This window comes from Carex rostrata, chromosome 13 (assembly GCF_964058835.1).
Source record: "Carex rostrata chromosome 13, lpCarRost1.2, whole genome shotgun sequence".
NCBI lineage: Eukaryota > Viridiplantae > Streptophyta > Magnoliopsida > Poales > Cyperaceae > Carex > Carex rostrata.
The window spans coordinates 4,983,115-5,005,625 of record NC_135930.1 but is presented as its reverse complement, the minus strand read 5'-3'; the positions used below and the strand labels follow the sequence as shown (position 1 = coordinate 5,005,625).

The 22,511-nt window shown below is 33.0% G+C and overlaps 2 protein-coding genes, 1 long non-coding RNA gene and 1 other non-coding gene across 5 annotated transcripts; 2 read left to right on the top strand and 2 right to left on the bottom strand.

The window, feature by feature from the left end:
• The first annotated feature begins 6,632 nt into the window (after positions 1-6,632).
• On the top strand, positions 6,633-6,703 carry TRNAG-GCC (transfer RNA glycine (anticodon GCC)). Its single transcript has one exon. It is a non-coding gene; the product is annotated as a tRNA-Gly (tRNA).
• A 1,386-nt stretch (positions 6,704-8,089) lies between these two features.
• Positions 8,090-13,731, bottom strand: LOC144564019 (serine/threonine protein phosphatase 2A 59 kDa regulatory subunit B' eta isoform-like). 2 transcript variants are annotated; one of them, XM_078313506.1, is made up of 4 exons: positions 13,607-13,731; positions 11,636-13,066; positions 10,421-10,803; positions 8,090-8,479 (listed from the first exon to the last, which is right to left on the bottom strand). In XM_078313506.1, the coding sequence occupies exons 2-3, from the start codon at positions 12,797-12,799 to the stop codon at positions 10,444-10,446; spliced, it is 1,524 nt and encodes a 507-aa protein (XP_078169632.1). In that variant the 5' UTR covers positions 12,800-13,066; positions 13,607-13,731; the 3' UTR covers positions 8,090-8,479; positions 10,421-10,443. The 2 variants fall into 2 exon arrangements, with proteins under 2 accessions (XP_078169632.1, XP_078169633.1); XM_078313507.1 differs by having other exon boundaries at positions 11,636-13,089; positions 13,607-13,717.
• On the top strand, positions 10,812-11,734 carry LOC144564021 (uncharacterized). Its single transcript, XR_013514536.1, has 2 exons — positions 10,812-11,560; positions 11,598-11,734. It is a non-coding gene; the product is annotated as an uncharacterized LOC144564021 (long non-coding RNA).
• A 4,027-nt stretch (positions 13,732-17,758) lies between the features above and the next one.
• LOC144564660 (uncharacterized) lies at positions 17,759-19,692 on the bottom strand. Its single transcript, XM_078314265.1, has 3 exons — positions 19,612-19,692; positions 19,019-19,107; positions 17,759-17,952 (listed from the first exon to the last, which is right to left on the bottom strand). Exons 1-3 carry the CDS (start codon positions 19,633-19,635, stop codon positions 17,805-17,807), a joined length of 261 nt encoding a protein of 86 aa, XP_078170391.1. The 5' UTR covers positions 19,636-19,692; the 3' UTR covers positions 17,759-17,804.
• Between the last annotated feature and the right edge of the window lie 2,819 nt (positions 19,693-22,511).

Genomic DNA, 22,511 nt, shown 5'->3' with positions numbered 1-22,511 from the left:
TTTAAATTATGAGATAATTGGAAAGTTTCCTATATAGCCTTGGTTTCTTGTAAATGTTCTCTAGAAGCAACTAAGAATGTTCTACAGTAGCAACCAGCTAGCAAGCGCCTAAAGCTAATCTATTATAATTTTGTATTTGATCGTGGAGTAAGTAAAGTATGATTTTTGAAGTTGTTTTGGTATGTTGACTAGAGGTGCAAAGTTGGGCTCAGAAGCACTCGTTCAGCAGTTTAGGTAATTTTTGAGAGCCGATATTTCACGATCTGTTTTGAGCTTTTGTATGAAACTTAACAGTCTTATTTTATGAAGTCAAGAATACATGTCGGTAAATTTTCATGATTTTTTAAGGTGTTTTGGTATGTTAATCAGAGGTGCAAATTTGGAGTCAGAATCACTCCTTCAGCAGTTCGGGCAATTTTTGAGAGCTGATATCTCACAATCTGTTTTGAGATTTTGTATAAAACTTCACAGTCTTGTTTTATGAATTCAAGAATGCATGTCGGTAAATTTTCATGATTTTTGAAGCTGTTTTGGTATGTTAATCAGAGGTGCAAAGTTGGGCTCAGAAGCACTCCTTCAGCAGTTCGGGCAATTTTTGAGAGCCGATATCTCACGATCTGTTTTGAGATTTTGTATGAAACTTCACAGTCTTATTCTATGAAGTCAAGAATGCATGTTGGTAAATTTTCATGATTTTTGAAGGTGTTTTAATATGTTAACTAGAGGTGCAAAGTTGGGCCAAAAAAACAATATTTTTTTTCTCCAAACTCTTTAAAAAAAATTTATTTTAAAATCCGGGCCGTGGAAAATATCCGCGGTCGGAATAAAAAATTAAAAAAAAAAAAATTTCGGGGCGCGAATTTTTTCCGCGGCCTGGAATAAAAATTCTGGGTCGTGGAAAAAATCCGCGATCTGGGTAGTTTTAAAAATTCAGTTCAGATCTGATTATTTTTATTAAATTAATTTTTTTAATGGGTATTTTTAAAAAAATCGGAAGTTATTATGTATAGAGAGTTTAAATACTTATTTCGAATTAACTCAGATATTATTCTATCTTACTTTTTCAAATTATTTTTTTATTCGATAATTTAAATATTGAGTAAAAGATTTTTTAAAGACATTAGATCAAATTCTCTCGGATGTTCGATATGAACGGTTCGATTTGTTTTATAATTTTTGTGTACAACTAAAATTATAAACGGATAAATTTGACGGATCTCGATACGGATCAAACTTCTTGTACTAAATATCATAGCAAATTTGATCTAATGTTTATAAAACGCCTTCCAAAAAAAAAAACCCTTTGCGCACAAAATTTATGTATAATCTCACAACATTAAAAATTGTCAAATTCTTTCTAAGCCCATTCTTCTGATAGAACAAATTAATAAGTAATTGATTTAAATATTGAACAGACCATTTCCACTTGATTGCTAAATATTAGAATTTCTCTTTTAACCTACCGGAATCAGGAACATAGGGACTTCCCAGTAGGTCACTCATCTTAGTACTACTCCTACCCAATTCGTGAGAGTTTCATTTCCATGAAAAGTCTGTTTTTTACCGCTGGCTCGCCAAACCTATCACGAACCCTCCTCTTTTTTCCTGACTTAGAACAGGCTGTGTAGAAACTACACAGGAGGATTTCAAATATAATTGATAGTTATGATATTAAAATAAAAGAAATGAAGAGTTTGGGTCCTAAATTTTACACTTATAGATTGCTTACATTCTTACAACAATTAAACACATCAAATTAGACCTTCTAATAAAAAATTAGAAATCTCATAGCTTAATTACAAGTACATTTAAAATATATATATATACTGTGCAAATTGTTTGGTGCATGAAAAAGTATGATAAACAAATTTGTAATAGCATTTATGAAGACGTGAAATAAGAAAAAAAAATGATTTATCATCATCAAACAATCATATTGAACAAACAAAATACTTTATTTGTAAAAAGTATGATAAACAAATTTGTAATAGCATTTATGAAGACGTGAAATAAGAAAAAAAAATGATTTATCATCATTAAACAATCATATTGAACAAACAAAATACTTATTAATACAAGAACATAATTTGTAAGGTGGACAATGCATTAATTTGATAATTTTAACAATGGTAAAAATTAATTTGTTTTTTTGCAATCCGACCTTTAAAATATGATCTACATTATCTAATGCACATAAAAAATGAAGGGAATTTGATACAAGTTTTACTATCCTTCAAACCACTTAAAAATTTACAACGGTCTATAACGGCATTTGATGGAATATCAAGTGACACTAAAATTATATCAAATTTAATACGCAATCAATCTATAAGTCCAAGAACATGCCTATAATAAATTACCCTATTTACTAAAACTTAATTAAAATTACTTTTTAAAATGCATCATTAATATCGTTCAAATATTCATTGAAAAGGGTCCCAACTCAACTTTATACGTAACTTACACTTCTAATTAAAGAGCTTGCAAAATTCAAAAGGAACTAATTGTAAGAATTAAAGGTAATATTTCACTAAAAAAAATTTGACAAAGAACAAGAAGCAAAATTCAAATTGTAAATATCATCTAACTGTTGGACTTCATAATCAATTACAGGAGCTAATAGCTTTAATTATTTCATGGGCAACATTGCAATAATTTGACCTTTTTAGAGTATATATTTATGTTTCGTACAGTATCAGAAATTTCTTAACTTCTGGAGGACATTAATGGAAAGCTTGCCTTATAATAGTGTTCTTTGCGTAACTTTTTTTTTCCCTGTTTGTGTGGGGTGAGGGGGGGGGGGGGGGGGCCGGATGGGCATCGGATCAAATCATGTTCGATGAGCTGTTGGAACCGTCGGATTTTTTTTAGGATTCGCGTCCGCAATTTGGCGTCTGCTTTAAAATCCGTACACACGAATTCTAAAGCAGATCCGACGGTTCCAACAGCCCATCGAACAGGATTTGGTCCGATGCCCATCGGAAACCCCCCTCTCCCGTTTGTGTGGGGGATGATTTGTACTGCTAACTTAGCCGGGATATGTTTTGATATAAGAATCAATAAATTATATTCTGAAAAAAAAAATTCATTAGTAAAAAAATAATATATATTCCAAAATCTTATTCCTTTTTTATGAGATTATCGTACCGTTAAAAACTTAAAATATATATATATGTTCCTATTTAAATTCAAGATCTTTTCTTAGTGGAAATTTTGATTGGAAGACAGAGAGAGGAGTCAAATCTCTTCTGCAAGGGAGCAAATTTTTGCTTAATACTTACTTTAAATTCAACAAGATAAATTTCGAAAAATGCGTGTAGCCCGTGTGACAGAGGCACCCGATTTTTTTATAAATATCCAAAAAAAATATAAAATTACGAAATCTACCCACTGTCTGATTAAAATTCGAAAAATACCCAATCCGGTTAACCAATAACCGGATTTGGGAAAAATTTCTGGTTAACCATTAACCGGTTACCCATTAACCATTCAAAACAATATATCCGGTTAATGGTTAACCGGAAAGTTGTTTTTTTTTTTTTTTTTTAGAAACTTTAAAAAAAAAATTTGTATTGAAATATTAGAAATGTTGAATATATTTATTTGAAAATAGATGAAATACAATATAATTTGATTTATTAGAAAGAATGCAACAAATAACCGGATCAATATTTTTCAGGCCGAATTTTTCGCGACTGTAAGAAAAATTAATATATTTCTTTATGCGTTATTGAAAAAAATAAAAATGGTTAGATTCTGAGTTATTGATCCCGGTTCAAAAGTCACTTCTATGTAATCCAGAAAATATTGTAATCCTTCTAGGGCATTTAATTTATGAAAAGTTGTATCTATTTTTGAAAAAAAAACAAAAACTTTAATTTATTTAATAATTGTTATTAAAAAAGAATTATCAAAATAGATACAACTTTTTATAAATTAAATGTCCTATAAGGATTACAATATTTTCTGAATTACATAGAAGTGACTTTTGAACCGGGATCAATAACTCAGAATCTAAGCATTTTTTTTTTCCAATAACAAATAAAGAAATATATTAATTTTTCTTACAGCCGCGAAAAATCCGGCCTGATTAATGGGAAACCGATTAATGGTTAACCGGAAGTTTTTCCCAAATCCGGTTATTGGTTAACCGGATTGGGTATTTTTCGAATTTCAATCAGACAGTGGGTAGATTTCGTAATTTTATATTTTTTTTGGATATTTATAAAAAAATCGGCAGAGGCACAGAGCTTGAATAAAATATTAAACAAAATAAAAATTATCAGATAAATGATAATTTCAATTGACTATTTCTGTTTTTGAATTTAAATAAAAATAGAAACATTTGATGCACAAGAAAATTGAACGTGTTTATTGAAATTTAGTATAAAAGAATACGTTTGAAAAATAAATTGACATTAAAATCAAAGATATTGTTGCAATTATTTAAAAATTGGAATGCCATAATTAAATTTATTAGTAGGTGTGGACAAGACCTTGATTCTCAATCAGACCCCATAAAAAGGAATAATATCTGAAAATGCCGGGCCCACACGCTCCTTTTCAATGGTCTACACTCCATCTCTAAACTTGAGCATATGATATGTACATGTCATTCTTTGAAATATAAATGTTATCCTAAGTTTGATATTAAAAATAAAAACAAATATTGTTTGGCAGATTGCAATTATTTGATGGCAAATATGCCTATCCTTTTTATATGTAATACTTAAATTAAAACCAGACTGAGTTAGTATTATCTACAGTATATTAAATTTTGAGTTTGAAATTCATACCGTCTGATCAAAATTCATGTCATTCCGACCTAAATTGAAAATTTACAAGATCTCTTAAAAAAAAAATTGAGATTTTTACTTTTTTTTAAGATAAAAAAAAAATTAAAGGGCTCCAGGAAATAAAAAGAATTAAGTTACTGCAGACAACACGATTGTCAGCATGCTGCGGCCCCCATAATTTTTATTTTTCATTCCATAATTTAACTACACAATCCTCTTAGGCTGTGCTTTAGAGAAAGACAAGATGTCGTTATTAAAGAAAAAAATAGAGAGAAGGTAAAGAGCGATCAGATGTAGATACTGTATGGAGGTGACAACGATGTATATTTTGCTGAAATTTATCATCTCCAAATTGAGATATACAAAGTACTTTACAAAGATGAGCAATGTGCTGATCACCTTCCTCTGTGTTCTTTTCCACACAGTCTTAATATCTTGTGTCAATGCTAATTGAATGGTCAGGATTGGCATGTGATACGATTGTCGGCGGATTGCGGTCCCCGTGATTTTTATTATATTTTCCATAATTTAACTGCGGTAAAATTATTTTTTCCAAATAAGATTGAAATGGTGACGTCATTAAAGCGTCATTGGATGAGGCTTCTTAGCTTAAAAAGAAATTAAAAAATAGTACGGAGGTCCATTTGACATTTGTACTTTCTGCCAATTGGCCGCATTCTCTGTATGCCAAATTGCCAATTCAATGCGTCTCTTTCGCAGCAGGCGCTCAGCTAATATTATTATATAAATAGAAGCAATTTTATACACAAAAGCAATCCAATTGTTTAGATTATGTTTCTTAGATGTTAAAATAAGCCAAAGGTTCTTATCAACAATAAGCTGATCTAGAATTTTGAGTCGTAAAGCTCTTCAATGTGATAAGAGGCATTATCTTAATTAAATAATAAAAAGAAAGAATTGAAGGTAAAATGAATCAAGATTCTAAATAGCAATTATTGCGTCATCGCGAAAAGACTAAAAAAATGCTATAGCGTTGAAACAGCTGATAGCAGTGTAGCTTTTAAAATCTTAAAATGTTATATAGCGCATTATTTAGAACACTGTTGTAGGTTTAATTTTGAGAGCATTAAAAATAGCTTTTAAGTTTTTATAATCTTGTTTTTAAAATATAATATATGATACTTGAATATCTTATACATAAAAAAATTATGAAACTTGATATAAGTTTAATTTTCTTATCCATTGATTTAAAATTTAAAACTGTTTATATTTCTAATTGCTTATTTATTTAAGAAAGAATTCAATGCTAATGGTTTAAAATGTCAGATGTGTTTTATATCAATTCAAGTGCATGCATAAAAAATAAATATGATTTTGACTTCATTTTAATAGCCGTCAATGGATGGAAAAAGTTATAAAAAATTGGTCCGTTGTTTTGTCGCCTCTTGATTAATAACGTAATAAAGTGAAATAGAGTTAGGCTAATATGACACTAGTGTTATATCAAACTAAATAACACCACATCTTAAACCCTTAGATCTGCTTTAAGATTCGTACTATTCGCTTTTACTGTTCAAGCACTTCATTTTGTACGAATCTTAAAGCAGATCTAAGGGTTTAAGATGTGGTGTTATTTAGTTTGATATAACACTAGTGTCATATTAGCCTAACTCAGTGAAATATGGTGTAATTTTTCTGTGCATTATATGATTTTGTGCGCATACTATTTCTATGAAAATTGTTTGAGCAGTATTGGCATTTTCATACTCTATATTATACGAGGGAAATTTAATTAACATAATGAATGTTTAAGATTTCTTTGTTCGTTTTTATGGTTATAATTTATATTACCTTTACTAATCTCATTAACACGAAGCACCAGTGGTCTAGTGGTAGAATAGTACCCTGCCACGGTACAGACCCGGGTTCGATTCCCGGCTGGTGCAATTTTTGTTTATCTTTAAGATTTTATTACTCCAAGAAAAGGAGGATGGAAAAAATCCTAAGAATAAATTTCTGTTGATATGGACGAACACACCGAGCAAATTCCAGTTTTTGTTCATACTTTTTCTATTGAAAGATTCCTTGTTAAAACATAAAAGAAGAGAATACTGTTTCCTGTCTTGTTCGGGTCACCAAGTCAACAAACCCAAATAATTAATTTTTGACTTCCCTCACTTTATCTTTTTATTATATGAGCGAAAGAATCTGCATTATTGGTATTGGTTGGTAAACTTGAAAAAAAAAAAAATATGAAACTGATATATGAATCACCTAACAAAAAATCAGCAAAACAAAATGTCAACGAAACTTCATTAGTAAATAATAAAACCCTTGTTATTCAAAGCAACCTAATAACCGTGATTTGTACGGTTTAACTAACAATGTATAAATAGTCGCGTAATAGTTGATTTAGCACCAGTGCTTCTTTTACTAAGTACCCATAAAATGAAAGGACAATAAAGAAAGCAACCCAAATGAATCCATCATTTTTCTCTCAACCACAAGAAGCGTGCTAACGAGTTCCTTTCACCGATCCGATCTGCTTCGGCACAAATATTGAAAGGGTCTCGTGCATTCCACCTCAGCCTGGATTCGACCAGATTCTGATTGGACTGTCTGAATCCAAACTCAAAATTTGAGTTACCTCAGAGGATCCGAACTCGCTGACAGCAGAGGGAATTTCGCCACATTGTCTGCACATGTCAACCACATCCGGAAGTGCCTACCATTCTTCTATCAAGTTCCAATGAAGTACAAACTTGACAAAAAATCAGCATTGGCACTTGCCAATGTCACAATTAATTCTTGTTCCTAACAAGTTGATACTGTAAAAGATATATTGATATAGGGTTGTGTTTTTAAAGGCGATGATGAAAAATGGGTGAAACAAAGATTGAAACTGTTAGCTTCTAACTCTCATGCCAGTTTCTGGTATGGTACAAGTAGTTTGAGTGTGTGCTGAGACCAAAGTGCCTATGGGTTTTTCTTTAGGTAAAGAGATATAGATAGGATTGAGTAGAATTTAGGACAATGTAACACTGGTAAATAGTAAATGAATGGGCATATATGCCTTTTTTCAAACAAACAAACGAGGGAATTAATGATGGCAGCCAGGAGTTAAATCCCCCCCCCCAGCAAGTCATAGCATTTCCCCAAATTTCATCTCACAAAAAAACGGACAATTTCATGCCAGGTTGGTGCAATTTCATGTCATTCCCAATTTCCCATGCCAATTCATAGTGAAGTCCTAAAAATTGATTTTTGAATGTTTTCAACTTCCAAAGAATGATTAACACATTTAAGAGTTGTCATTATTGAGGCGATCCATATTTTGAAACATAAATAACGAACTTACAACCAATCAAATCATTTGACATTCACTCGGAAAATGAGTTCTGATTCACTAAAACCAGCACTGTTTTCATTACAAACAAAAAAACAGCTTATAATAAAGTTAGGTACTTATACAAATATCTGAGGAAGGTAACAATGGATAAAGCCATATCACCACCAGTCTATATTATTTGCACTAAACCAGACCAATCTTTGCATACATGGAATTTCACAATTAAGTACGTCACCTGCCCAAAATTTGCTTGCATGCTCGTCCTTTTGTAGAATAACCACAATTGCTTCTCAAATCTTTGTAGTTTGTGCAATACCTTCCATGTACCTTCCTATGTACATCTTAATTCCTGTACAATCTCCAATCTCATCACCTAACGATTAAAAAAAATACCCATAAGGTTTGACTTTCCAACAAAAATTGTCCCCCCCCCCCCCCCCCCCCACACACACACACACACACACAAAAACTAGACACGAGAAAACACACTGTGATACCCGCCCATCCTATCGAAAACAGAGAAAAGGTATGTTCTCCATATAAATAAATGTTTCTAAAAAAGCTGACAGATTGTAGATTTTGGAAAGAAAAATCAAAACAATAATATTTACTGAATACAACACACTAAATGGTGTTTTTGCTCATAAGGAATATTTGAGAGGGCATAAATGCAAGGAAGGAAGCAGGGCCAGAACTAGACTTTCGAACTATGGGGGTCAAGCATATAAAATTTCATAGTATCCATAGCATTTTACTCCAAATATATAGAAAATATTGTATAAAAACGTTTTTTTTTTTTTCCAAATAATGGGGGTCAATTGACCCCTATTCATAAATGGTGGATCCACCCCGGCAAGGAAGAACACTGAAGTTTGAACACGTAAGTTTGTAAATACAAAAATTGAAGTCCTTAGGGTTTCAAATTCTATGCTTATACTTCCAACAAACAAATTATCTTGAGGGGAAGTAGGTTTATTCATAATTTGCTCGAAAACTAATGCCCAAGTTTCAAGAGCAAAATAAGTCAAAAATGAAAAATTACCAATCTTTGGTAGAAAATGGCATTCTAGCAGATCATTCCTAATGTATAATCTTGTGATGACCTTGCAGTTTGGTCCAATAAGTATACAAAATTAGACAAGATTTTAAGGTATACCAAGAATAAATCCCTCATAAAAACTTCTGGACCGTAATATAGATGCATTCAAAAATAGAATGAGGCTGCCGTAAAATGCATTTTATACAATGGCCTGCGCTATGGACTCATATCTCTGTTTTTTAAAGCCCAAACAGTTGATCTGAACTGTTCAACATGATCTTCATATTTAAATGTACTTGCAGACCAAATTTTACATTTTTTTAGAATTTTTTTACTATTATTTTAAATAGGTAGAAAATTACTTGATTTGAAAATTCTGAACCATCCAAAAGCAGTGGTTTTCTACCTATCTAAAGAAATAGTAAAAAAATTCTAAAAAATATATAATTGTTCTTCAGGTGCATTCACATGGAGATCATGTTTAACGGTACAGATCGATTGTTTAAACTTTGAAAAAAGAAATATGAGTCCATATGCATATTACCATAGCCTCACTCTTCAAAAATATATGGGGAACACAGTAAACATACTGTTTGATTGTTCTTTTATGTAGTATACCATACATTGTCAGGTTGACAATACCATGACAACACAGGGGCATGAGTAATATAACAGTCAATATTTGCAGGGTAAAAAGCAAAACTTATAGGACATAATTGAAAAAATACCAATGTATTTAAGTGAAAGGCCAATAGCATCAGCGGTGGATCTAGGTATAGCCCAGGGGTGCTTAGCCAACCCCATGATTTCAAAAAATTTAATCATGTATAATGGAATTTAATTTATTTTTCATTTTTCTTAAAAGTTTTTATATAGTTCAGCCCCCTTCATGAAATGCTAAATGTGTGATTGTATCCTAGTAGTTAGAATTTCATTTAATGGTTGTGGAGAGCTTGGGTTAAAATCCTAATGAACACACATTATGTATTTTCACATATTATGCATTTTTACATTTCAGCACCCCCCCCCCCCCCCCCCACCCACACACACACAAATCTAAATTTTCCTGAATGTCATAATAGGAATAATTTGCTGAACATTATGGCCATTTTAAATATTTCTTAATTGAACCACAGAATATCCATAACATCACCCCCACCCCCCAAAAAAGGAACAAAAGAAATAATAACAAAAACAGAAAAGAAAATAATATAGAAAAACTGCAAACAATAAACATATTGACTGGTGAGACAAAGATAGACAGAAAAGAAGTACCCAAGAAATAATCTTCTAAAAATCTAAGAAGAAGGGGCGCCGAGAAGCACGCCTTTCCTTACAAGCACGGCCTCTCCACTGGTGGCCTTGGCTGAGGCAATCTCCTCTAACCGTCTCCAATTCGCCTCCTGCTTCGCCTTAGTTGTCTTCTCCCGATCCTTCTCCTCCTGGAACCTTCTAGAACACTCTGCAAAGTAATCCGGATCATGGTCGTGTAGGATTCTGCGTACGTTTACGGAGAGGCTTTGCACCGCCTGGTTCCAATGACTTGATGAGTTCCTCTCCAGTGCTGGTAGGATAATGGGGACAAGCACCTTGTAATGTTGCTTTATAAGGGATTCTATGTGATCGTTGTTCCATAGAAATAATGCTCTCTCTGCAACCTATATGAAATGAAAAGATAGATAAATATACGAATGTAAAACAAATTTACAATATGTACGTCTGAAGAATCAGGTCTCTAATTGAAGAGAAGCCCTCTAGTTTAAGAAACATACCTAAATATCCGTACCGGTTTCACCATTATTTCTTAAATTGTTTTGCTTTTTTCTTATTGGAGGAGAGGGGAGTCATAACTGTTGGATTGCTATATACCAGTTGAATTTTGACAAATAGGAACCCGAACCCCTGATTGAAGCTATAACAGTCATTTAAATTGGATGAAATATTTATGTTTCATCAAAGTCTATTCTGTTTATTTAAATGCAAAACCTCCCATATTATTTTAGTGAATTCAGTTTAGTATCATATCCTATTTACGGTTCTTCAAAATAAGAATAAGTAATTCTTGGTGAATCAAGTTTCCTTCCTATAAAGGGAACAAACAGACACCCCATTATAAAAGAAAGAATTTGATAGGTAAAAAGAAACCAATAACCTTAAAATATTGCGTACATAATCCCATAACTATGAAAGGAGAAAACGGGAATTACAAAAGGAAATCATCAAAACCCAGCAATAACTTTATAAAATAAAGGTTCTTCTGTATATTTTAGAATATATTTTGAAGATTAGAAAATTTCAAAATACTGTACTAAAGGAAAGTATAAAACAATGTGCTATGATATTTCACAGGCTTATCCAGCGCTTTACATTAATTACATTAACAATTATAAATGAATGAGAATATCATCTTCTAGAGCAAAATAGTACTACTCAACACACTAAAAGCAAGTAGAGAATTAAAATTTTCGGCATAAAATTCACAGAAAATACCTGAAAATGGGAGCTACTCAAGCACCTAGCAATCTGGCGAAAGAGCGGGACCATGCATTTCTGAAATTCGGCCGGCTGTGTGGCCTCCAGTATCTCCTCCAGTTCCCCCAAAAACATCACCTCCTTGGCACTATTTGTCACCGGCCAATACTTTAACAACCCCCTTATAACCGTATCGGCCAATTTGCAATCCTTCTCCACAAATTGTGTGATGCAATAACTCAACTGCTGGTGGTACATTGAAATCGTTTTAGGCTTATGCAGTGGTATCAGTGCTCTTACCAGAAATAACTTGTGCTCCTCTTTTAAAGGCAATGCAAACCCGTTTATTATACTACCGAGAATTTCCAACAATTCGGCAATCCCGCTATGCTTCTCGGTCTCATAAATGAACTGGTAAAATATGTTATTGATCGCTTTTCTGATAAATGGCCGGTGTACCATGAACTTCCCATAAACCCGGTGCAGGATCATTTTCAAATACTCTCTCTCTCTCGGGTCTTCTGAGTCAAAGAGATCGAGTAATTTAAGAACAAAACTGGTGTCTACGTACCGTTTTGCCAATTTTGCATCAGTCTCTGACGACTGTACGAAACGGAGGAACAATTCATAGACAATCTGCAGGTGGGACCAGGCAGGGTCCATAATGGGTTCTTCCTCTTCTAAATCAAATGCCTCTAGCACCCTGTTTTCTCTTGGGGTAGTAGTAGCAGATCTAAATATGTTTACAGACACCATTTTGGCGATCTCTTGCATTACAATCTCGGGAAATTTGCTGTTGGCTGAGGTGACATAATCGACCAATTCGAGCAAAGTTTGCCTCTTTATTTCCTTCTCTTTCAAATGCTTGGTTGGGTCAGTGAAATCAAAAATGACACAACAGAGATTCAGCTTTTTTAAAAACAAATTTTGTTTTTCTGAGCTTGGCACATCCTTGAAACTCGGTAAGGCTTCAAAGGGAGGAGAAGCGGATCCGCCATTGACTCTTGAACCGGGTGCAATTTGGGGATTCCTATCAGAATAGGGGTTGGAGAAGGAAGAAGGCACTGAGGTGCTTTGTGCCCGATCGGTGCTTCTCAAATTAGAAGAAGAACTCGGCAAAGTTGAGTCTTTTTCCCCAGATTTGGAGTTCTTCTTAGGGAACCTCAAAAATTGCTTTATCATCCTTGTTTAATTTTTACCAAAAGGGGAAATTTGAACCTTTATATTTATTAATATACGGCCAAATTGCCTCGTAAGTGTGCCACGGTCGTCAGACTAGTAATCTGAGCTCATTCGATAGAATTTTTTGATTGGGTAGTTGATTGAGAGCCATAATTGCAGTTGTCGGTAGTGATTCCCAAATTAGTTCATTCTATATAGAAAAACAAGGCTAATTGCTCCCTTCTTTGCACCAATTTTGTAAGTTGGAATTGAAATGCTTCAACAGCCCTAAATATGGATTAGAACAATGGCTGAAATTAAAATAAATAAATAAATAAATAAGAGATAATAATAGATAGATTGCAAAATAGCACCAAAGTTAACACAATAAGAAATGCTCAGATAGATATCCACTTTTAACCTAATTTCAACCTACCAACATAGCAAACTTCCTCATAGAAACCCTTGTTAATTCGATTTTTTGTCACATAGACCTCACAGTACTAGTATCTAAAATTTTCAACTAAAACTAAATTACGGCGTTCTAGAGGTTTCGAATTCTATGAACAATGAATTTTATTAAATCCGACCTCTTTTCTAAGAACTAACAATCCAAATCTACGACAAACATCGGTCAGGTCTCTGGTTCACAACCAGAAAAAACAACATCATTTAGGGAAGATTAGGTAAGGAAGAACAGAAAAGGAGGCAGGTTAGTAAAGTCAAAGGTGTAGAAAAGTCAAAAAAATCACGAAAAAACAAAATAGATAGAATAAAGAACACGAATTTGCTCTAATAAGGGAAGAAAAGGGTATGTTTTTTTAGTACCTTTGATCGATTGAAGCTTTGCTTTAGAATCGGAGGAGGAGAAAGAGAAGATTTGTTGAGTCGCTTAAGAGGAGTCGATGAAGAAAGAGACACTGTCTGAACCGAAGAAGAGAGAGAGAGAGACTCTATTTCTCGAGAGGCGTCTTTTGTATAGACCTGGTCTTCGTGGACCCATATAAGCGATCCGGACCCTCTGAAGTAACTTAAATTTTGCGGTAGATACTTTAACAGATTAACTTTAACTTTGTACAGTGCAAAAAGCATATACAGCGCTGTTTTAATTCTATAGTCCGTGCGCTGCAAGAAGCCCAAACTACTCTGCAAAGCTCTTTACCCCAAAAATGACTTTTAATCAGGACCGTTCGATCAGAATCCGGGTCAATCAATCCGAGGTGCAATGCACGGGCCTCTTTAATATGCGTGCTGAAATAGATTGGACGGTCTGCATCTTAACTCAAAATTTAGGTTAACTCAGGTGATATGAATTCCCATGTAAGCAGAGTTGAAAAAGAAAATGCAGAACGCGTGTCCTTTTGCTGGAGTGGCCATAAATATTTTGTATTTGTTTATAAAGAATATTCTCCAACGATGTTGCATAGCTTCTACAAATATATTTTAGAGGTTTGATAATAACAATAAATCTAATAACAAATTAACGAAACTCCGTCATACAAGGTCAACTAATACAAATACTATCTTTGGTCAAAGAACAGATATAAACTAACAACGGAGATTATGTTATAATGATTTATTAGTGTTTTTGGCTAACCAAAACATTTCTTATATATTTAATATGTTGAAATCAAACTAGGCACACCCAGCTAAAATCTACAATCGATTCTTTTATTCATAACATTAAATAATATATACACACACACTACACAGCTAGGGGTGGCAACGAATCGAACCGAATCGAACTTACCCTAGGTTTGAGTTTGGTTTGAATAAGATTTGAACCGAACATGGTTTGATTCATTTCGAATCGAATTAATTGCGAACTACACATTTTTCGAATCGAACTCAAATCAAATCACGAACTAAATTATTTTTTAGTAGGCTTAGTTATACTGGTAGTTTATACATTAATTTTTTCTTGCGAGACAAAATTCACATGACTTTCTTTTACCGGTATGAAATGAGTATTTTTAAGTTGAAAAATTATTCATGAAAAAATACATCACAACAAATAATCGTAAAAAGAGGATTAAGTACAAGAACTGAAATATGCAGTAAAACAAGTAATCGTACCTCAAGTGCTCACCCGATCAAATCCTCAATCGGACCATCTAATGAAGTGAGAATCTGAAAGGTAGAGAAGGCAGAGGAAAGACGGCCGAAGAGAGAGGAGAGACAGCCATCTAGGCCGGAGAGAGGAGTGACGGCCGGAAAAACAGCCAGTCACCGAGAGCGTGGGCTAGGTTTTAGAGCGAGATGGAGAGTGAGTTAGGGAGAGGCGGAGAGAGAACTAGATTATTGAGATTTGAGAGCGAGGGAGCGTCGGCTAAGTTAAATTATGACTCTCTATCTTGGATTTTAATTTTATCAGGTAGATGAACGCCCGATGTTATTATAAGATTCGAACCATAAAAATTTGCAAACCCATTTCGATCGAACCAGGCTAAGTTTGAGTTTGGTTTGAATTAATTTTGAACCAAACCTGATTTGGTTCGTTTCAATTTGAACCCATTTCGAATCGAATCTCGAATCAAACCCGAATCGAATCACGAACTACAAATTTTTTTGCCAGCCCTAAACACACCCCATCAAATCTCTCCAAATCTCATGAATTATTTAGCATTTTTGAGCAACTAAAAATACTGAATAATTCAGCATTTGTGGTATAAAATAAGATTTAAATGATTAGGTGATATGGATTTAAATTATTTTCTTATGCTATGTACAAAAAAAATTGGTAGTTACAACTATTCTTTTAAAAGTATTTGCTGGAATTCTTGGGGTTGGTAAATAAAAGTTTGTTTTAAAGGATATCAAACAAAATTAAGGATCTTTTTAGGGTAAGACTGTAAAATTCCAGATAGAAATGTTGTATTTTTATGTCAAGGCCCATGGGCCGACGAACTAATGGTAGATTTTATGTATTGGTGTAGCTAGGGATGGCAAAAAAGCCCGATTGGCCCGGAGGCCTGCTAATATCCGCCCGGCCCGCCCTTTACTTGGTCGGCCCGGCACTGTGATGGGCCAGGTAAGGCCGGGCCTAAAGACAGGCCAGGCCAGGCCTGGGCTTAACTCTAAGCCCACAGACAGCCCGTTGGGCTTATATTTTAATACAACGAAATTGGATTTAGGGTTTTTCTTCCAGCCACTGAGTCGCTCTCTCTTTTCTCCCGCTCTCTGTCCCTCTCCTCTCTTCTCTATTCTTCCACTGAGCCGCTAAGGCGCTCATCTCTCTTCTTCTCTCTGGACTCACTCCGCCACCACATCACCGCCGCGCCTCCTCCTCCACCACAGATCCGTCTCCTCCACATCGCCGCTGATCCATCTCCTTCACTCCATCTCTCTCTGTCACTCTCTCCGTCTCTCTCACTTCATTCTCCGGTTCTCCCTCTCTTTCAGCCACCAGTCCTCCGCCAGGACCGCCACGGTGCCACTAGTCCTCCGCCACGACGCCACCAGTCACGCCCTCAAAATCGATCTCGTCATTCTTCTATCAGGTTAGAGGAGAACGGTAAATTTGAACTTTTAGTTGGTTTAGGTTTTTCATCTTTTTTTCTTGGTATATCAGGAGTAAAATTGATTTTATTTTTTGTAACTTTTGAATTTGTGAATTTATATGTCAAAATCAGACTATCTGATCTACTTTATCAAGGAAATTTAAAGGGATTTCGTACATTCCAATTCAGAGCAAATTTTGAGTTACCTAATGAACCCGAAATTTTTATCATTTTCTGACAATACTTAAAAGTTTTTAATTTATGATATTTATCAGAACTTTGCAATGCTGTTCGTTTTTTCTTGATGTGTGGTAGCAAATTCATTCATTTGGGCTGTTTACAATTGTTATATTAAATTGTATTAGAGTCAATTTTCCATGAAAATGACACATAGGGGTTTTTCAGTTTCTACTATTATTATCAGTTCCTAATTTGGTCAAGTAATTTCGGGTTTTTCAGTTTCCACTATTAATTTAGATACTGAATAGCGGTGAATTTTGTATTAGTCCTAAAAATAGTTTAAAGGCAGCAATGGATAAGGCAGGCACGGGCCGGGTAAGGCAGCCCATGGGCACAGACAGGCAGGCACGGGCAGGCCTGGGCCTGGAGGAAAGGCCCATGGGCAGGTCGGGCCTAAATTTTTAAGCCCGCTAGTTTGGGCCAGGCAGGCAGGACATTGATTTTTAACGGGCAGGCCAGGACTGGGCTTGGCAAAATACCCGTGGGCTTGGCCCATTGCCATCCCTCCGTGTAGCGCATTTTGGGCAAAGTTTTTGTAGTGTGCAAAAGTAGCAACAGTGATAATTGTTTTGGAATTGTATATTCACTAATAAAGTGGGTGATATGCACAAATAAAGGAAAATATTGGATACCCTTTCCAAAAGTAAATATATCTTAGATATCCTAATTGCATATAAAGTACATGCCAAAATGTACTATATTCTTTTCTTTAATCTTTTTTTTTTAATCCATCAAGTGCCCCTGAGTTGTTAAAGTTTTGCATCAGTAATTCAAGAAAATAATTCAAATGTTTTCATTTCTTTTGCTTCCATCCATCATATATTTACTTTTAATTTTCTAATAACATTTTTTTATATTATATGGTAAAATAAAATTATCAGATGTGATATGTATTTTTTTTTCTCTACATGCACACAAAAATAATCACTATTCAATTTTTTTTATATGAATTAATAAGTTCAAAAATCAAGATCCATAATTTGTTTTTAGTGAGAACAGTCTTTGAAAAAAATAAAAGTAAGCAAAATTGTAACATGAGAAATTTATAAATCTTCATTAATTATGAATAATTAGCACAAACATGATACAAAAAAATAATATACATGCACCACTTCAAATCGATAAATACAAAGCTCTAAATTACCAAAGGTAGAGTCTAGTTTTTTCTTCTCTTTTATTATATTTTAGAGCTTGACTAGGGTTACTATTATTATCTTAATTTGGAGCAAGAAACAGGAACTTGCTTCAAATTTTTCAAAAAATAAAATAACAATATTTGAGACATTCTACACTGGTTTTGAGAAGAAGTGGTTCACAGATGGCATGATCTCAGGCTTTTTGGTGCACACATATTTCCTTACACCATGTTCTTTGTATTTCTGCCCCTCCGCAAAATTTTCTAGTACACCTGCTGCTCTTTTTTCTTTGGTAACCCTACAATAATTGGAAATTGAGTTATTTGTATTGTTTTGAATTTTTTAGGAGATAGTAATTGACTCCCTATGGCCTATAGCAATAAACTACTACAAAAACATGTAACCTGAGTTAGAAAATAATCAAGAGTTAGGCTAATATGACATTAGTGTATATCAAACTAAATAATACCACATCTTAAACCCTTAGATCTGCTTTAAGATTCGTACAAAATGAAGTGTTTGAACAGTAAAAGCGGATAGTACGAATCTTAAAGCAGATCTAAGAGTTTAAGATGTGGTGTTATTTAGTTTGATATAACACTAGTGTCATATTAGCCTAACTCAATAATCAATGCAACATAATTTCAGCATAAAGAATTACTTCATTTTATGATAAAAGGAGGAATTTCATGTATACCCCTAAAAAACTCCAAATTACATATTGCCCTCTCTAAAATACATACGAGTGATGCTTCTGTGCATACAAGGACCTATTTATAAAATGAACATATTTTTATTTTCAAAGTTCAAACAGTCGATCCGAACCGTTCATCTTGTTCTCCATATTAATATGTGCTTGGAGACCAAATTTTACATTTTTCTGAATTTTTTTACTATTTATTAAGATGAGTACAAAAAATATCAAATTCAGACCATTGAATTTTGTACCCATCTTAATAAATAGTAAAAAAATTCAGAAAAATGTAAAATTTGGTCTCCAAGCACATATTAATATGGAGAACAAGTTGAACGGTTCCGATCGACTGTTTGAACTTTGAAAATAAAAATATATTCATTTTACAAATAGATCCTTGTATGCACAGAAGCATTTGCCAATACATAATATCATATTTTACCCTTCTACGTTTCAAAAACTCACAAATTCACCATATTTCCTGACTTTCAATTTATAAAATACTAATTTTTTCCCTTATTAAAAATAATAATATGTAGTTTGTGTAAGAATTCTACATAATTTATAATTAATATAAAAGGTAAAAAGTTTAGCCATTCCGTGCACTCAAATCTACACAAAAAATCATTAGTTTATAATTAATTTAAATTAACTCTTAACTAAATTTTACCTGACGTCAGGATTGCCCGTAATATTCCTGGCTAATTGCATTCCACAAATACCAACTGCAACACCAACCGACGCAAAGAGCGGGTACACCTTCATATTATAAGAAAAAAATAATAATAAGGGAATGAAACATTAATTATATAAAAACAAAAATTGCTTTTGATTCAGGCATATACAATATATACAATGAAGACACGAATAATAATAAAGATATTTGAACTACCGTCGCCTGCAAACAAATCGAACCGAACTTAATCCAATACGAGTTTTAGTTCGAATCAATTTTAAACTGAGCTGGTTCGAAATTGAAGCAGAATTTTGAACTAAAAGAGTTCGAATTCAATTCAGTGTGATTCGAACTAATTAAATTTGATTTGTTAATAGTTCGAATTGAGGCGAATCAGAGAAGAATTGAAAGAGTTGGAGGTTTCAGACTGATTCAGACCAATTTCGAATTGAGCTGGTTTGATTTGTTTCAGAACGAACTTCAATCGAACGATTTAATTGAATCGAACTCAATCGAATCACGAACTGCGATCTTTTTTGCTAGCACTAATTTAAATAAATTATATATAGAAAATAGAAATAGATTACCTCTGGCCTCAAGTCCTCAACCATCTTTTCAAAGAGGAAGAAGCCATTAGAGCAGCAGGAACTGTTGAAAGTGCAAATCAAAAGCAGAGAGACAGTAGCTTTATTTATTTCTCTACCACATTTTGAATTAGTTCAATTGCCTTCATTTTATAGTGAATCTAAAGACTAATTTAAGCTCAAAAGATGAGCAGAGAAAAATAACTGCTTCATTTCATGCCCATTTTTTTTTTCTTTTCTTAGATCCAGTTGGCAAAGAAAGAGAAATTATAGGGGAATAATGGTAGAAGGATTTAGGTCCAAAGAAAAAAAAAAACAAGGTGATAAAAAATTTATTGGTTTAGAACTCATACAACCGTATTAAATTTAAGAATAATTATTTCAATCCCCACACTCCAGTACCCGCATTACACCCCCATCTCTTAAACATATTTTAACTTCCCATAAACTAACTTAACTAACTAATTTAATTAAATTTATTCAAAACACTAGTATAAATACTTGGAAGATAATAAATTAATGCTTGCAAATTAAGATATTAATACTTGCATGTATAACTATATGGAGAGACCACTCAAACTACATGGGGAGAAGAATCATACACGTTTTTAGAGGTGGATTTTTTTTTTCAATATCTTCCACATTTCTCACGTTCTATGAGGAATTTTGTGAATCTAAAACCACGAATGTATTCTACGCAATTTTATCTTTCAAATGAGATCCATGATGACGTACTTTCGGATTCATCGTCACACAAGTATTTATACCTCGTTGTGCAAGTATTTATACCGCATCGTACAAGTATTTATACCTATACTTGTAAGTATTTATCCCCAATCGTGGACCCCGCATCTCCGCATCACATTTCCCTAATCGTCACTGCGTCAACCTTTCTCTAACAAAAATAGTTGACCACATAGGTATAAATACTTCAGTGCATAGATATAAATACTTGTAATACTTGATATTAATACTTTTAAATATCAGCAGTGTCATATGTGAAAAATACTATGTATAAATACTTAAATGACGAGGTATAAATACTTGTGTGATGACGAGCTCGAAAGTATGTCATCATGGATCTCATTTGAAAGATAAAATTGTGTAGAAGACGTTCGTGATTTTAGATTCGCAAAATTCCTTATAGATCATGAGAAATGTGGACGAGATTGAACAAATAAAATTGGAGGGATAATGGAGGGATGAGAGTGCGGGTACTCATATCATCTCCCTAAATTTAAACCTCAATTTTTTTGTAATTAAACATAAATCAATTAATTCACAACGAATATTCACCAAGGATATATATGAGTACTAGATTCTCATGACCAGAAATTATAAGTACAAAATAAAGATGTTTCTTACTAAATCATTACCAAAAATGAACATGTGAAGAAAATAATTTAACATACGAGTATTTATCTAGTTACAACAGCTAAATTATATTAGAGTAGGGTTAAAATGTCTCATTAGTTTTGTACCTGATTATACTCCAACATAATTATCTCTATTTTTTAAGTTTATATAATCGATCTCAACCGTTCAACATGGTCGTCATACTAAAATGTGCTTAAATAACAAATTTTAGAATTTTTAGATTTTTTTCTACTAATGGTTTAGAGAGATACAAAATCACTATTTTTGAATGGTCCTAAATATTCTAAAAACAGTGATTTTGTACCTATCTTAAAAAATAACAAATTTTTTTAAAAAAAATATAAAATTTTGTATCCAAGCACATTTTAATATGAAAATTACATTGAGTGGTTCCGATTGACTGTTTAAACTTTGAAAATAGAAACAATGATGTTGAAGTATGATGAGACACAAAACCAATGAAGAATTTAAACCCTGCTCATTAGAGATTAGAGAGACATGCTGTAAATAAATCTGAATCGCAATGAATCAATTAAGTAGAATTCAAATCTTCATAAAGAGCGCAATATGATCATGAATCCAACGGCACACATAGCTGCAAATCGTTCCATGGCCATCCGATTCGATCCGCTGGTGATCCCTCAATCTAAGAACTTGTCAAAATATATTGGTGTGAATAATTTTTTAACGTTAATTTATCAACTTATTAATTCATATAGTACAAACCAAAAAATGATAATTTTACGTGTATATAGAAAAATAATACATATCACATCTAACGAGATTTTATTTGACATATACATTTCAAAAAATTTATTATTAAAAAAAATTAAAAATGAAGAAACAATAAATACAAAAAAATAGAAACAATTCAAATCTCTCTCTTGAAAGAGCGAGCACAATGTTTGCAATGTAAGGTTGGACTTGATGGCGTAATTCCTGAACTAGCTCATCTACTAAATCATAAATTATTCAATAAAGTAACAACTAAGTATCCTTTTAATATAAAATTAGATGAATGTTTGCGTAAAGTTAAGTCAGTAGACATGGTCCAGGGGAAAAAAAAAAGTGTCAAACACAAACCAATGTCAAAAACCAGTCCTTTTGTATTTTACACCAAAACATGTGAAACAATGGGAATTAATTTAATTTTAAATTATTTATTAATACTAATTAAGACACCCAAAACTCTCCTAGCAATGCAAGTATGTATGAAGTATGCCTCTGCATTTCCATAGTTTGGACAAGGAAAATAAAACCTTGTAACTATGGAAGAAAGAAATAATAAAAAATATAATGAAACTTACTGTAAGTGCAAAAATTTATAGTGAAGTATAATTTTATATTTTTTTGTAAAATTACAAGTATATTTTAGAAATTCTTTAGAAAAACATAAAAAATAGAAATATATTTCTTAATTTTTTTTTGCATCAGAAGTGACACTTGCGACTTTCTGAAGTTTGACAAATATGTATGGAGATATTAAAACTAAATCAACAAACTTTGTAGTAAAATTATGTAGGTAA